The sequence below is a fragment of the Diabrotica undecimpunctata genome, chromosome 2, assembly GCF_040954645.1.
Source record: "Diabrotica undecimpunctata isolate CICGRU chromosome 2, icDiaUnde3, whole genome shotgun sequence".
Classification (NCBI taxonomy): domain Eukaryota; kingdom Metazoa; phylum Arthropoda; class Insecta; order Coleoptera; family Chrysomelidae; genus Diabrotica; species Diabrotica undecimpunctata.
This window is the reverse complement of record NC_092804.1, coordinates 61,910,176-61,925,160: the sequence shown is the minus strand read 5'-3', so window position 1 is coordinate 61,925,160 and position 14,985 is coordinate 61,910,176. Positions and strand designations below refer to the sequence as shown.

The 14,985-nt window shown below is 33.8% G+C and overlaps 1 protein-coding gene across 9 annotated transcripts in view; it reads right to left on the bottom strand.

The window, feature by feature from the left end:
• Positions 1 to 14,985, bottom strand: part of ckn (CRK like proto-oncogene, adaptor protein) — a 474,381-nt gene that overhangs the window by 40,869 nt on the left and 418,527 nt on the right. For all 9 annotated transcript variants that reach the window (XM_072523031.1, XM_072523025.1, XM_072523030.1 and 6 more), the window contains one exon: positions 3,188 to 3,378. In XM_072523031.1, coding sequence (XP_072379132.1) covers positions 3,188 to 3,378 — 191 coding nt within the window. The remainder of the gene's footprint in view (positions 1 to 3,187; positions 3,379 to 14,985) is intronic.

Here is a 14,985-nt window from a genome sequence, read left to right as displayed (position 1 = left end):
GTTCTAACCCAATCCGTTTAAGTCTTAAAGAATTTAACACAAGAATCTCCCTCTGTATCAACCACTACTATTTCTGACTTAATTCAAGAGAAAATTAACCAGACCTACATGAACAGTACTTCTCAACCTACAATCATTTTGAATATTCTATTTTCCTTTTTTAGGTTGATTCTTTCGGTTGATTTTTTCCTGGTATAATAGTTAAAAAACGGTTACTTTTTTAATTTTAGAAAATGATTTAAATATCGTTGTGTCCATTGGTTAACGTATCTACCTAATACATTAGAAATCATATATTGGCTTTAAAAATATGCATATATAATCAGTCCTCTAGAAAATTATTGTCAATTTTCATAATAAATATTCTTCGTGTAGTTTCTTCGTCATATAATTCAGGTCGTTATAATATCGAGCCAATATAACCTGATCACATGCATAATTAAGCGTGAAAGATGTGTATCCTGATATGCCTACGGGTATGCCCATATTGAAGTATTTTCTTTTGCACTAATTTAAGTACTTATCACTCATATCACATGAAAATAATATTGTTGTCTTTGACTTTTTATGGTTAAAATTTTCTCAAAATTCATTTGTAAATTAGAATTTCGCATGTCTTTATCGTTCAGGTAATACGCTCCTACGTGAATGTGACAAAAAACTTTTTAATTTCAGTATTCCGAGACTTCAACATTTCCTCTACCTCTTTGCCTCTGTCTATTATAATCAAAGAACTAAAAACATTTTTAAACATATAAAAACATTTTTATAAATATTAATCAAACCTCTAATTTACACCAATTCATTCCAAATACAACTAGTTTCAAAATAGACAACGGTGATATGCTCGCTTTTAAGTAAACATGATCATGCAGTTATAATAACAGACATAGTTTCTTTCAGAAATTAATAAATTGTCTTAGTGAAAATATAATTGTCTAAGTGAAATAACAAATTCCGAGAGTACATTGTTTATTTACATGGTATCAGTCGAGTTTTATTACTGTGAAATCTGGAAAACCTCCAAAAAATTTGGCATTATTTCATAAGTATTAGTGATAGAAAAGGCTAAATACGCTGATACTTTGCTGCGAATTTGGAAGAGCACTTCCATCGACATTTAAAAAAGGTATTAAGTTAGATCTCTCTACACCTAGAGGACCTGTTGTGCACTGTAAATAAATAATAAGTTAGATTATAACAATTACAGTCCTATCAGCCTTAGATCTGTTATTTGCAAAGTTATGAAATCAATTATCACAGAGTCTTTTTGTGAAAGATTGATCAAACATGACTAATTTACTCTGAAATAAGCAGAAAATGGAAGAAAATCACCAAAGCAACGATATAAGGGAAGCGTATAGATATCTACGTAATTTAAGAGAAGGATACAACCCCCGAACAAATTTATGCAGAAATCAAGAAGGGCAAATAACCAGTGATCCAAAAGAAATAAAATCAGTCTGGAAAACATATTTCCAAATTCTCCTAGAGACGCAAAATAATGAAGAGCATATTAATATGCATCACATTGAGGGACACACAGAAAATATAGAACCCCCGATGATGGAAGACGTAAAACAAGCAATACGAGCACAGAAGAACAACAAGGCTCCAGGTATTGACAACGCCTTCTCTGAGCTGTATAAATTAGGTGGCGAACACCTAGTAGGACAAATGCATATGCCTATGAACAAGATTTGGAGTGAGGAAAAGATCCCCAGTGACTGGAAAACCGGGATTATATGCCCAATCTATACAAGAGGGGATAAACTGAAATGCGAAAATTATCGCGGCATAACGCTCTTGTGCACAGCGTACAAAGTGTTTACTTAGATACTAAATAAACTCCAACAACTAACGGTCGGAGAATATCAAACCGCTTTCCGATAAGGAAGATCTACAACTGACCAGCTATTCACAGTGAAACAAATTCTAAACAAATGGTGGAAATACGACATTGACGTCTACAACGCATTCTTGATTTCAAACAGGCCTACGACTCAATTAATAAACAAAAACACTACAAACTGTCAGAGTACAAAATGAGCTCACTGAGAACTTTTCAATACCTATTCAAAGGATTAAAACAAGCATAAGGGCTGGCAACGATATTATTCAACCTGACTCTTGAATGTGTGATAAAACAGTTGAATATAGGAAGAGGTAATCTCCTAACAAATAAATCAATACAGATTGCCGCCTATGCCGATGACATTAGCATCATGTCTCGCAAAACAGAAGAAGCGGAAAAAATAGTAAAGCGAAACAAAACTTACTTTTCACTCGCTCCATGTGTTCCGCTCCCAAAACACATACTGGAGATCGAAAATCAGGATCTACAAAACTATTATTAGACTAATAGTATGTTATGGATGCGAGACATGGGTGATGACAGAAGACACAAAACAGAATTCGTTAAACTTCAGAGACTTCGATGGGCTGGTGATGTAGTGAGAATGGAGCCGTAGATAGAAAAATGCAGGGCGCAAGACCAAAAGGAAGGCCACGGAAAAGGCCGGCGCGGGACCGGCAAGGTTGGAGGCATAGTTTGAAGGAGGCCAAGGCTCGATGTTGGCTATAGCGCCATTGGAGAGAGGGACTGTTATATATTAAGACTTTGCAAAAACATTTGATTAATTACTGAGTAGAAACTAAAACACTTTATTCGCGAAGAAATTTTTAAGTAGATTTAAGATTTTTTAACGAATAAGTAATTTTGTGTTCACTATTATTTGTATAGTATGTATGCTAGTGATCTTAAATTTAATTTTAGATCTAAGAAAGCGTTCTACGCGGATGACACAAAAATATGTTTCGACACATCTGTAGATCACTTTCTGTGTTTTGAAGTAAGGATATGGAAATTTGCAACACTTGTTTACATTAGACAATAAAAGCTAACAGATAAGACCGCAATTTTTTTGTTGACATATGAAACATATGAATAATCTCCCAACGGAAATTATATACTTTCAATCTATAACTGAATTTTAAAACAAACTTGACCGTTCTAACCGTTATTTGTTTTTCAACTGTACAGTTGTAGTACATAATATACGACATTAAAATTTATTTACGTATCGTGTTATAATGTATTGTACTTTTCCATTTTTCTTGTAAATAAACTTATGGGTCTTAAGACACCAGTTCTTATTTCTATGAAATAATTATAAAGTAAGCATACCTGCGTCATGTCAATACCCTGATCTTCTTGGAGACTAAGCTGATGGTGGTAATAAACGGCTGCCTTATGGGTAAGAACAGTTCCTGCCCCGGGTAGCTGTGTTGGGAACGTGAAGCTAGGTGCTGGAAATATGGGCCCGGGAGATTTCCCAGTGCTTCCACTGACCGTGCTACCATAATCGGAATGATCATCTGAAACAAAAATAAATTTAAAGGTATTTAAAAATAATGCGTTTGACAAAATAAAAGGGAATGTAAGGTTTTTCAAACGGTAAACAATAATCAATATGATTATCACTGGATTTTAAAGCTTAAACTTTAATTTTAATTAAATTGGTAGTACACGACAGGAACAAACAGAAAGTTAAACAGTTTCACAACAAACAAAATAACAGTAATACTACTATATAATCCTTTTTATAGCGTAATACGCCTTTGGGTTCCCTCTCTCCAAGCCTGGCTATCCCGCCAGTCGTTTTCACTTTTTATGTCTAACATTGCTTTGGTTATTTTTTTGGTGGTTCATGGAGTACGTCGTTGGCATCGTTTTCTCTTTTCGAGCGGGATCCATTCCAATTTCCAATATCTTTTTTGGAAGTCGCTCCTCTCCCATTCGTCTTATTTATCCATACCATAGTAATTGTAGCTTTTCTATTATTATTAGTATTATCGTTTTTCTTACTTCCATTTTCCTCCAGATTTCTTGGTTTCTAATATGCTCCAGTTTAGATCTCCTTGCTGCTCTTCTCCAGAAGTCCATTTCCACTATTAATAGGTAATTTTTTGCTTTTTTATCAACTGCCAAGTTTCTGAGCTATAAGTAATAATTGGTCTAATACTATGCTCGAACAAAACTGGATAGTTTTGTTCGAGCATAGTACTTTCTTATAAATAATTTCGAATCTCGGAAAATTTTGAATAACGCTGGGCCCATAACGGTTTCTTAATATTGTTCTGAAGCTATTTTTGTTGTGGTATTTTAAAGAAATTACTATTTTAATGGGAATAAGATACAATTGAAGGTTAAAATAAGCTTATTGACGTTTCAATCTCCACTTCGATTTCCGAAGAAAAGACAGCGAAGAAAATAATAAGAATAGTAAATGAAACGAGAGATTGAAGAGATATGGCACCTATTTCCTAGATAACTCACACCACTCACAAAAAAATTAGCAGGTATACCAGAAACATGAAATCAGAAATAAAGATAAAACTGGATGGAATTTAAAATAATGACAATTATGATTTATTTTGTGGTGTTAGCTATATAATATCTGGTATATTATGTAACGGTAAAGAAGTGTTTATATATTTAAATACATATGCTAAATAGGTCTTTTCGAATGCATATTACTGATTTATTGATACTTTTGTAATATTGAAGTTTAAAAGATTTTGCCGCAAGGACATTGGGATTCTATTAGACCATTTGTCATTTGTTACAAGACTCTTCGAACACCTTCTAGTCGACTTATTATGGTAATTATTATAGTTATCCATGAAAATTCTTGGACAAAATATTTTTAGCAAAACATTTACTAACGTTTATCCTTAGTTGCTTCATAGGTTTCCAATATTGTCCTTCAAATTTCTCTGTTGTGCAAAACTCTAAGTCTAGTACAACATTTTAGTACAGAGTACTTCAGATGAGACTTGTATTTAGTAGTTACTCAACAGTTCTTTAGCAATCCAGCAATATGTTTGTAAAATGACTTCTAATAGTCATCCACACGATATTAGAGAGTTATTGAAACAAATAAAAGCCGCTTGTATACAATACAATACAAGTTTATACAGTACAATATACTACATGTCTAATATAGTTATTGCTAACATTTTAAAGGAATATTTTATTTTGACAAATAACATTAAATATTTTTGTATGATATAAAAATAACCTATAAGATCCTATTTTTTACCTATGATAAGATCCTAGATTAAAAAAATTAGACCGGATCTCATACTAGTTAATAAACTTACCAAAGAAACAACAATTATTGATGTGGCGATACCCAACACCAATAATTTGCGTGTTAAATACGTAAAAGATCGCCAAGTACAGAAATCTAGAAATACAAATTAGGAGACAATGGAGAATGGAAATTACCCAGACAGTACCTATTATTCTATCTACTACTGGTGTTATCCCAAAAACCTTCTAGAGAACATAAAACAACTGAGTCTAAATGAACATCTCTACAAGGCCATGCAGAAAGCTGTACTCCTCGCGACGTCTAGATGTGTGCGAACATTTTTGGGAGATTTTAGGGCTCCATAACACGGAAAGAGTCCCACCAGAGCTCAAAGAACCACTCAGAAGGAGTGTGGGCCGTATGGCAAATCTGGATACTAAAAACAATATTCATTCAGTAGAACATATAACTTTGATCAAATATCCAAAGTGAATATAGACCGTCTTTCTACTTTCTACACAGAATTTGACAGGGTATCTTTAACTAGATTCTTCATTTAATTTAAATAGAGGCGACCTTTATTTAAACAAAGGTGTACAATTAAGGAAGCATGTTGCGAATGCAACAAATGCCTGCATGCATGTAAAATGCCTCTTCAATAACTCTGTATTGATCTTTCAGTATCTAGTCCGGCACGAAATATTGACTTGACGTTGACTACTAGTATTAGGCATAGTGGCAATGAAAAGTGCCGAATTTAATCTGAAATTAAATTTAAAAAACCGCACAATAGATAACCAGCATCATTCTCATAGTAGAACCACACTAGGTAATGATATTTGGAGAGAATATCAGTATATAAATATATTAAACTGCCCGAAAAAAAAGTATTGCATCAAATGAATAAAAGAATTGAGTTATGAACATTATTAACACTTCGACTGTATTATGAGAAAGAAAAAGGAAGAAAAGGGGCTCACCTCGGCAAAGCGCCATTACTGTGTAAGTTTAAATTTTCTTTATAAACTAAATTCCCCAACATACGGCGCTACTGAGTGTTCCCCAACATACGGCAGGAACACTGAGTAGCGCCGACACTCTTTTTTTACTACTTTTTGCTAACCCTTAAAAGCACAACATGATTTCTGTCGCAGGTTAAGAAATTGAAATTGTAATAGAAATTGCATGGGAGTGCCTCCCATCTTAGTACCCTTTTTTAAAGTGTCGAGCTGGTAACTTTCTGAAGCGAAAAGCACCACTTCTGGTGGCGTCCTTTTGGGAGACAGACGTACTTTTCTCTCGTGATCTTTTTAGATTCCGTTAAGTGCAGTAAGCTCACTACAGCAATTATTTATATTAAAAAATATATATGATTACAATAATATTATATCAATCGCTAAGATAAATACAGATTTATTCTCAGTGATACAATAAATCGTTTGTTTGTTGAATTGTTCATCAGTTTAGAGTCAGTGAATTTTCAAGAAGCAGGCAGACCATCAACAACTGTAAATTATATTATGTATATCACCTGTATATTACCTAGAAAAGCTTGAGAGTAGCTGGATCTTTGGCAAATTCAAGATCATATCTTTGTCACCTGCTAAATTAATTGCCTGCGTAATTAAAGACGGTTAAACGAACTTTACTAGGTTACTTGATAAACACAGTGAGAATTTAATTTGATAAACTACAGTGCCAATTTGTTTTTTGTTTGCTACAATTTTTTTTATTTCCGTTATTTTCGAGGTATTGTCCAACTATCGTCCATTCTTAATCAACCATAGTATAAGATTTAAATTAAATTATTAGGTTTAGAATTTCCTTAACTCCTGATCCAGTGAAGATTTGATTTTTTGTCTAATGTGATTTTTAATAATAACGGTAAGCACCTCTTTACTGATCAAATAAAGTACTTTCTATTAAATTTTAATTTTGCATGTAATTGTACTTGTATGTGAAAGAATTGTAAAAGTCTGTTTATTTGTATGTGTATTTCAACCATTTGTTAAAATAAATTGCTTTTGTTTTGAACTGATACATATAAAAAACCCTATAACACATATAAAAAATAAAAAAATAAATTACATATTAACAAAAACTTTACAACATTCTGATTTTTTGGTATAGCTGTTTTAATTATTAACCTTCGGGTGATCTCGCAGCACAACTATAACAAGTGTAACGAATTTAAATAAAAAAAAACAGGCCACGCAAAACTAGATCTTGATAAGGACAATGTGTAAGGAACTACACGGAAAACAAAAGACGCTAATCCAGCCTTAACTAGTAAGCCCACAAACGCATATTTCGGATTCACGCATAAATTTGTTCGACAATATTTTTCAACTGTTGATTTTGTGTTGAAATGTGTGTGGGCATTGTTTTGAATACTATTTTAATTGGTGTATTTGGCATCTCAGATATTTAGGTCATGAAAATTCAATTTGATGCTTACCACCTGTTTCTGGGATAAAAATATAGACAATTAACAAGAACTTTGAGCTGCGACTTTGAAGATAATATATATTCCATATTACTTGCGTGCTCCACTTATCTTTACCGTTTTGTTTCGGTTTAGTGTTAGTTATATTATTTTTTAGTTACCAATTTCTTCCATTTTTTTCTATTTTGTGCCAATACTTTCATTTATTCGAGTGTTTTTTCCTGCCTATACAATTTACTCTTTTTGTGTGCCTTTTTCTTTTTTTGGCATTCTTTGTGTCTTGTAACATTCTTGTTATTTTACTTAGTTGCATTCTCATCAGTTGATCCGTATCAGTTAAATTGTTTCTTTGTCTATTTTCCTGTTCTATCCCATCTTGTCTTTTTAACTATATTTCGTAGATGTCTCATCTCCAATGTGATTTTCATCACAACCAATAATTGTGGCTTAATCTCATTTAAACATAATATTTAAATTAAACATGCCACAAGAAAGTATCTGCAGAATCTTCTTCTTCTTCGTTTTCCGATTTATAAGCAATTCTGCTTGTTCATTGGCGGATTAATACCTCTATGAAAGGTTGTCACTTCATCTTTTGCGCGGTCGTCCGATACTTCTTCTGCCGATTGGTGACTTATCTCCAATATTTTGAAGATAAGGGTATCCTTCATTCTGCTTATGTGGTTACTACATTCTTTTTTTCTATTTTGTGTCCATTCATTTATACACTGAACGTTACATTTTCTTCTAACGTCTTCATTTCTCTTTCGATCTTTCAGCGTATTTCCTGTAATTCTTCTCAGTACTCTCATCTCTGCCGTTTCCAGTAGCCTTTCCGTTGTGGCTGTGTCGGGTCTTGTTTCTGACGCATATGTTATTATTAGTCTTACACTGGCTTAATAAATTCTTGACTTCATCTCACTGATAATGTGTCTGTTTCGCCATATAGTGTTATTAAGTCATCCTGCCAGTCTATTTGCTTTTTGTACTTGATCTCTCACTTCTTTGTCCAGGTATCCATAGCTGGACATTGTAATTCCCAGATATTTTACTTCCATTACATGTTCAATACTGATGCCTTCAATTTATATTTTACATCTAGTTAGTTCTTTGCTGACTACTATTGTTTTAGTTTTCTGAGATGAAATTGTCATATTAAATTCTTTTGCTCTTATGTTAAATCTGTAGACCAGTCTTTGCAGACTATCTTCATTTTGGGCTATCAATATTGCGTTATCTGCGTAACAGAGTATTGTTATTTCTTTGTTTTCCATTCTGTGTCCTCTTCCTTTGTTAACGCTTTTGATGATTTCATCCATATTTAAATTAGAGAGCATGGGGCTCAAGGAATACCCTTGTCTTATTCCGCTGCCTATTTTTATAGGTTCTGTAAGTTGTTCATCTATTCTGACTTTTATTTTGTTGTTTTGGTAGATGTGTTTGATAGTTTTTATAATATTTAGGGGAACTTCTCTATTATACAGAAGATGGATTACATCTTTGAGTCCTACTCTGTCAAACGCTTTCTTTAGGTCTATCAGACACAGAAATGCTGGTCTATTATACTCTAGGGATTTCTCAGTAATTTGCTTTATAATGAACATTGCATCTGTACACGATCTTCCACTACGAAAACCCTGTTGTTCATCTGCTAAACTTATCCTTTGATTTATTAGCACTTGTAAAATTTTAGTTGTAAGTTTTAGGCTAGTATTTAACAAGTTTATACCTCTGTAGTTTTCCGGCTATTTTTTATCTCCTTTTTTGAATAGTGGAATTACTTCACTAGTTCTACATTCTTCCGGTATTTTATTGTGTTTTACAATTTTGCAGAATAAAAGAGGTAATTTAAAAATTAATTATTTTGAAGAAAGAAATGAGAGACGATTCCTACATCGTGTGAAAAGAATGATATTGTGTTTTTACTGAAGAATCACGTTATTAGAATATCCCGGCACACGTGATTTAAAATAATTGTATATAACTGCATTCATACTTCTAAACACAATTCTTCAAGGTCACGTTTAAATTGAAGTGACGATACTTGTACTGGATGCATTACGAATTTTAATCAAATACCTAGTACCATTATTTTAAGTGTTTCAGCGTTGTTAACATTGTGGTAATGTCTTTTATGTTAGTAATTTACAAATTATTTTTAGCAAATGACGCAGTTGATTTGAATAAAGATTAATTAATTAATAGTACGTTAAAGAATGTACAAGGAAAATTGATCAAATTCAGTTCATTTGAATGCGCTAAGAAAGCGTTGACGCGTTAGAAAATTCAAGCTGTGCTTTAATATTTTTCAAACAGGTAAAGGTGAATTTACATTTTGTTGTCAAATGCTTTTTTTGGTTCAGAGTAAAAATATGAATTGTTCCATGACAAAATATGTACTTATTATGCCGATACACATGTCGATAACTTCATCTCGTGTCTTAATTAATAATTGAATAGTTGTAATTTTCCCTTTATTTTGAGTTTTTACTAATTTTTCCTATTGTTGATACTGTTGTAGATATTTTCTCTACTTCTACCCTTTAAAAACTACTCACATCTCAGTAATGTAAGCATGGAATAACTTACCATTTTTTAACACCAGGATTTAATTGCGTTCCGTAAAGAACAAACTAATAGTAGGCAACATAATTTGTTGCTTTAAAATAATTCATTTCCTTTTGTGATAAAATCTTTGAACAATCTTAAGAAAGCCATATTAATATCGAAAAATGTTCTATAGAGATAGACAGTTAAAAAAGTCGCATCTTCACACGTAACTTGTTCCCCACAATGTTGACATTTACAAATTGCAAAAAGTTGTCCGTTATTCCTTTAAGCACATAAAAGGCATTAGAAGAATGAGGATATTACGCGGAAAGGTATGGTTTCAGTTTGGGTCGGAATCTAAAAAGGCGGTTTTCAATTTCTAATAAAAATTCTCTCCCGTTCATTCTCTTGAGATGTCTCCGGTGCGGTTCGAGATATTCTGACGAAGAATAGAATAAACAAAATAGAAAATGTATCTGTATATATCACAGGAAAATATTTCCGTTCCATTGTATAATATAACATGTAGTTAATTGAAAATAGATACACACTTCAATAAACGTTAATAACTATACTTGGAAAAAATGAATTTAGAATTATTGCATTTTTAAAGGTTGGGGATACAATTTACACGCAAGTTACAATTCTACCCGAGATCAAGAATTCCAAACCAGGTAAGTTATTTATATCAGGAAACAGAATCCAATATTCCAGTGGTATATTCACATGTTATATATATATATATATATATATATATATATATATATATATATATATATATATATATATATATATATATATATATATATATATAAGGTTCTTGAACTCCTAAGTGGAGCATAGAGCTTCAGTGAAAACGCGCCATCGGGTTCTATATAGCGCTAAGGCCTTTACCTCATTCCAAGACTTTCCTTGGCCTCTTATCTCGTCCGTGATGGATCTTCTCCAAGTTTGTACTGGACAACCTCTTTTTCTTTTCCCTTGGCGATTCTACTCTAGGGTAGTCTTTGCGATACTGGAACTATTTTTTCGGAGTGTGTGACCGATCCAACCCCACTTTCTGGACTTAATTTCATTTTGTATCCTCTTTTGTTCGGTCAGGTGTAGCAGATCTTCGTTTCTGATGGTGTTAGGCTAGAATATACGAACAATTCTTCGTAGACATTTGTTAACAAAGACCTGCAGTGAGGGTCTTGATGTCGTGAGGGTGACCCTTGTCTGTGAGGGTATACAAAGATCCGATTATTTGATCGGAATATTCGGATCTTTGTCCTTGTAGTATACTCGCCAGATCTCCAAACAGGGTTGAGCGTGCTGAAAGCTTGTTGGGCTTTTCGTATCCTCATACGAATATCGTCTTCTGTACCTCCGTCTTCTGTTATGACACTTCCAAGATACGTAAAGTTTTCCACATTTTCAATCTGCATATTGTCGATAGTAAATAGCGTGTTGTTCCTTGCATTTATTGTCATGGACTTAGTTTTAATAATATTGATTTTCAAACCTATTTTATTGGCTTCAGTGGAAAGTGTTTCCAATTGGTAAGCCAGATCTTGGAACCTTTGACCTAATAGGCAGATATCGTCCGCGTATTCTAGATCGCTTAGGCGTGTGGTTAACGTCCATTGTATCCCTCTTGTGTCGGAGTCTAGTGTGGAGAGAACTTAGTCTATAGCTATGTTAAAAAGAAACTGAGAAAGCACGCATCCCTGTCTAACTCCAGTAAGTACGTTGATATTCACATGTTATAGAGCAGAAATTGCCACAGCATTCAAAGCCTACAGCACTACCAAATATTAGATTATCGGTCTGGTTAAACACTTTAATATTGTTCAAACGTTTCGGCAAATTGCCATTAACACTTAATTTTTACTATTTTATAATTTACAAGATATATATGTTCGGATAGATTTCCGCGGTCAGATAAATGAAAATCACTAAGTTCTCGGGAAGAACCGCGTTGAGAATTTAATGCTCGACGTTTCGGCACCCATTTTGGAGTTATTTTCAAGATGGATACGGTTCCGTTCGAGTTCGGGGTCTCAATCTGCCTAACTGCCGAGTGAGGGGAGTATATAAAATGAAAGTATTTGCTTCGTTGTGTAGTTGCGACAATCTGCTGATTCAGCTGTTGATTCACCTGTTTTGTTTTTATTTTGCTGCGTAAACACATTTCGACATAATGTCAGCACATCGATTAATTCCGTTATTAAATAGACTTCTCGGTTATTTGACACTCAAGAGAATTAAATTTTCCCAGACATTAACTTCGAATCTCGATAATTGCGCTTCGTTCTGTTTACTGCCGTAAACGCAATACGTGGAATTAATTTCGGGAAGTATTGTATTTGTAACAATATGATTCATGTCATGCATCACTCGATGTATAACTTCTTTCAAATAAACACGTTTTGGCATGTTTTTAAAAGACATGTACATACAAATCAAACAAGCATCTACGGTTTGCTAGCACTCTTTCTATTGACAGATTAAATAATTAAATATCGTTCTGAAATAAAAAGAATATACTAATTTAAGTATTTTACATCTTTAGGTATATATTCGACTTCCGCACATCCGCTCAGTCTACACATTATTAATGGGAATAACAACTTGTTTTATAAACTAGATCTAATGTATTATTTTTATTATTATAAGCAGAAGTATAATATTTTATTGTTACAATGTAAAGTGACCAGCAGGGAAATATATTTTCTTTCGCGCCGCCAATGATCCAATTCAAAATTTCCGAGAATGCATGATATACACGTGAATTCGGCTACTTTTGACCACTTACGACGCGTGATTTGTGACATAGTTTTATTTAACCCTGGAACTGCACTGTTGGGTCTTATAAACCCAGAGAGTCATTCATTGCAATGTGACATGCGCATGAGTGGTTTATGTGTGTCGCCACTTTATGTAAATTCAGTCTGTCGTAAGCCGAGTTAGAATATGGGTCATCCACTGCATTTCCAGAAGTACAAGCATGGGTACCCCGGACCCAAGGGTGATGTTTACGGTAATAATTTTGTTTCAACTTATTTTTATTTATTTCAGTATAATGGCGTCAACTAGTAGAGAAAATAGTCGAGTTATGGCATCAACTAGTAGAGAAAATCGTCGTCCTTTAACTGAGGTAGAATTACAGAGAGAGGCCGACAATTTATGGGAGTATGAGAGTGAAAACGACATCGTAGACGATATGTTTGGAGGGGACGAGTCTGATGAAGATTACGTTGAAGAGCAACTGTCAGACAGCAACAGTGAACAAAGCGACAATGAAGACGAAATAGTGGATAAACCAGTTAGAACTATTCCTAGTTTACTGGGGAAAAATGGTCATCGGTGGAGCACACAAGCACCAGCAAGACAGGATCGTACAAGACGAGAAAACATTGTAATACATTTACCTGACCCCAAAGGAGAAGCGAGCACAGTTCAATCTCCTGAACAATCTTGGAATTTGTTGTTCTACGAACAAATGATAGATGTTATTGTTTTGCACTCAAATGAAGAAGTCATTCGTAAATGCAATGATATTAGACAGCAGAGTTACACAAGACCAGTAACTAGAACAGAAGTGAAGGCTTTCATTGGGCTGTTATTTTTAGCAGGTGCATTATGAGTATCTAACTGTAACTTAGATGAACTTTGGTCAGTAAAATTTGGAAATGGAATATTTCGGGCGACGATGTCACAGCAGCGATTCCAATTTATAGCCTTATGTCTGAGGTTTGATAGTAAGGACAGTAGAGCAGAAAGAAAATTAGTGGATAAATTTGCACCTATACGAGAATTATTTGACATTTTTGTGAATAACTGTAAATCGTACTATACACCATACGAATACTGTACTATAGATGAACAGCTTGTAGGATATAGAGGAAAATGTCCATTTCGAATCTATATGGCTAGTAAGCCTGATAAGTATGGAATGAAAATAATGATGCTAAATGATTCAAAAACATATTATATGCTCAATGCAATTCCATACGTTGTAAGAGTAACCACAGAAAACAATGAATCAGTACCGGCTTATTATGTTCGAAAACTTTCACAACCAATACATGGAACTAACCGAAACCTCACTGTTGATAATTGGTTTACGTCAATTCCCTTAGCTGAACAAATGTTAGAACAGTATCATTTAACTCTCCTAGGTACCTAGGTCTCCTAGAAAAAATAAGACAGAAATACCCGCTACATTCCTCAAAAAAAAAAGAAGTAGGTACATCGCTATTTGCTTTTGATAGAAATAAAACTCTTGTTTCATATACTCCTGAACAAAACAAAATTGTTCTTTTGCTGTCAACATTGCATTCTGATGACTCTCTTAATACCATTACGGGTAAGCCCAATATTATACATTCGTATAATGAAACGAAGGGAGGAACAAATACATTTGGTCAGCTCTGCCATTCTTACACTACCTCACGGACCACGAGACGTTGGCCGCTACGAGTTTTTTTTTCAATATACTTGATGCTAGTGGAATAAATGCAATGGTTTTGTTTTCTCTCTCAAATCCCCACTGGAAGGAAAGTAGAAACAATAATCGAAAATCTTTTCTAAAGCAGTTAGGAATGAGTCTAATTGAACCATGGTTACAAGAACGATTAACCGTGGCTACTTTACAAAAAACACTGCGGCAAAGAATTTCTGAAATTCTGGGAATTGAAGTCCCCCCACCACAACATGATGTTCATTTAACAAAAAAAGTTAGAAGCTGCTTTTGTGCAAAAGGAAAAGATAGAAAAACCAGTTTTGCGCGTTCTGAGTGTCGCAGACCATATTGTATGGAACATAGAGCCCAGCTATGCTGTGAATGCGAACATCAAGATCCAAGAAACTGAAGACCTGGCTAAGAATAACTAAGACTTATATTAC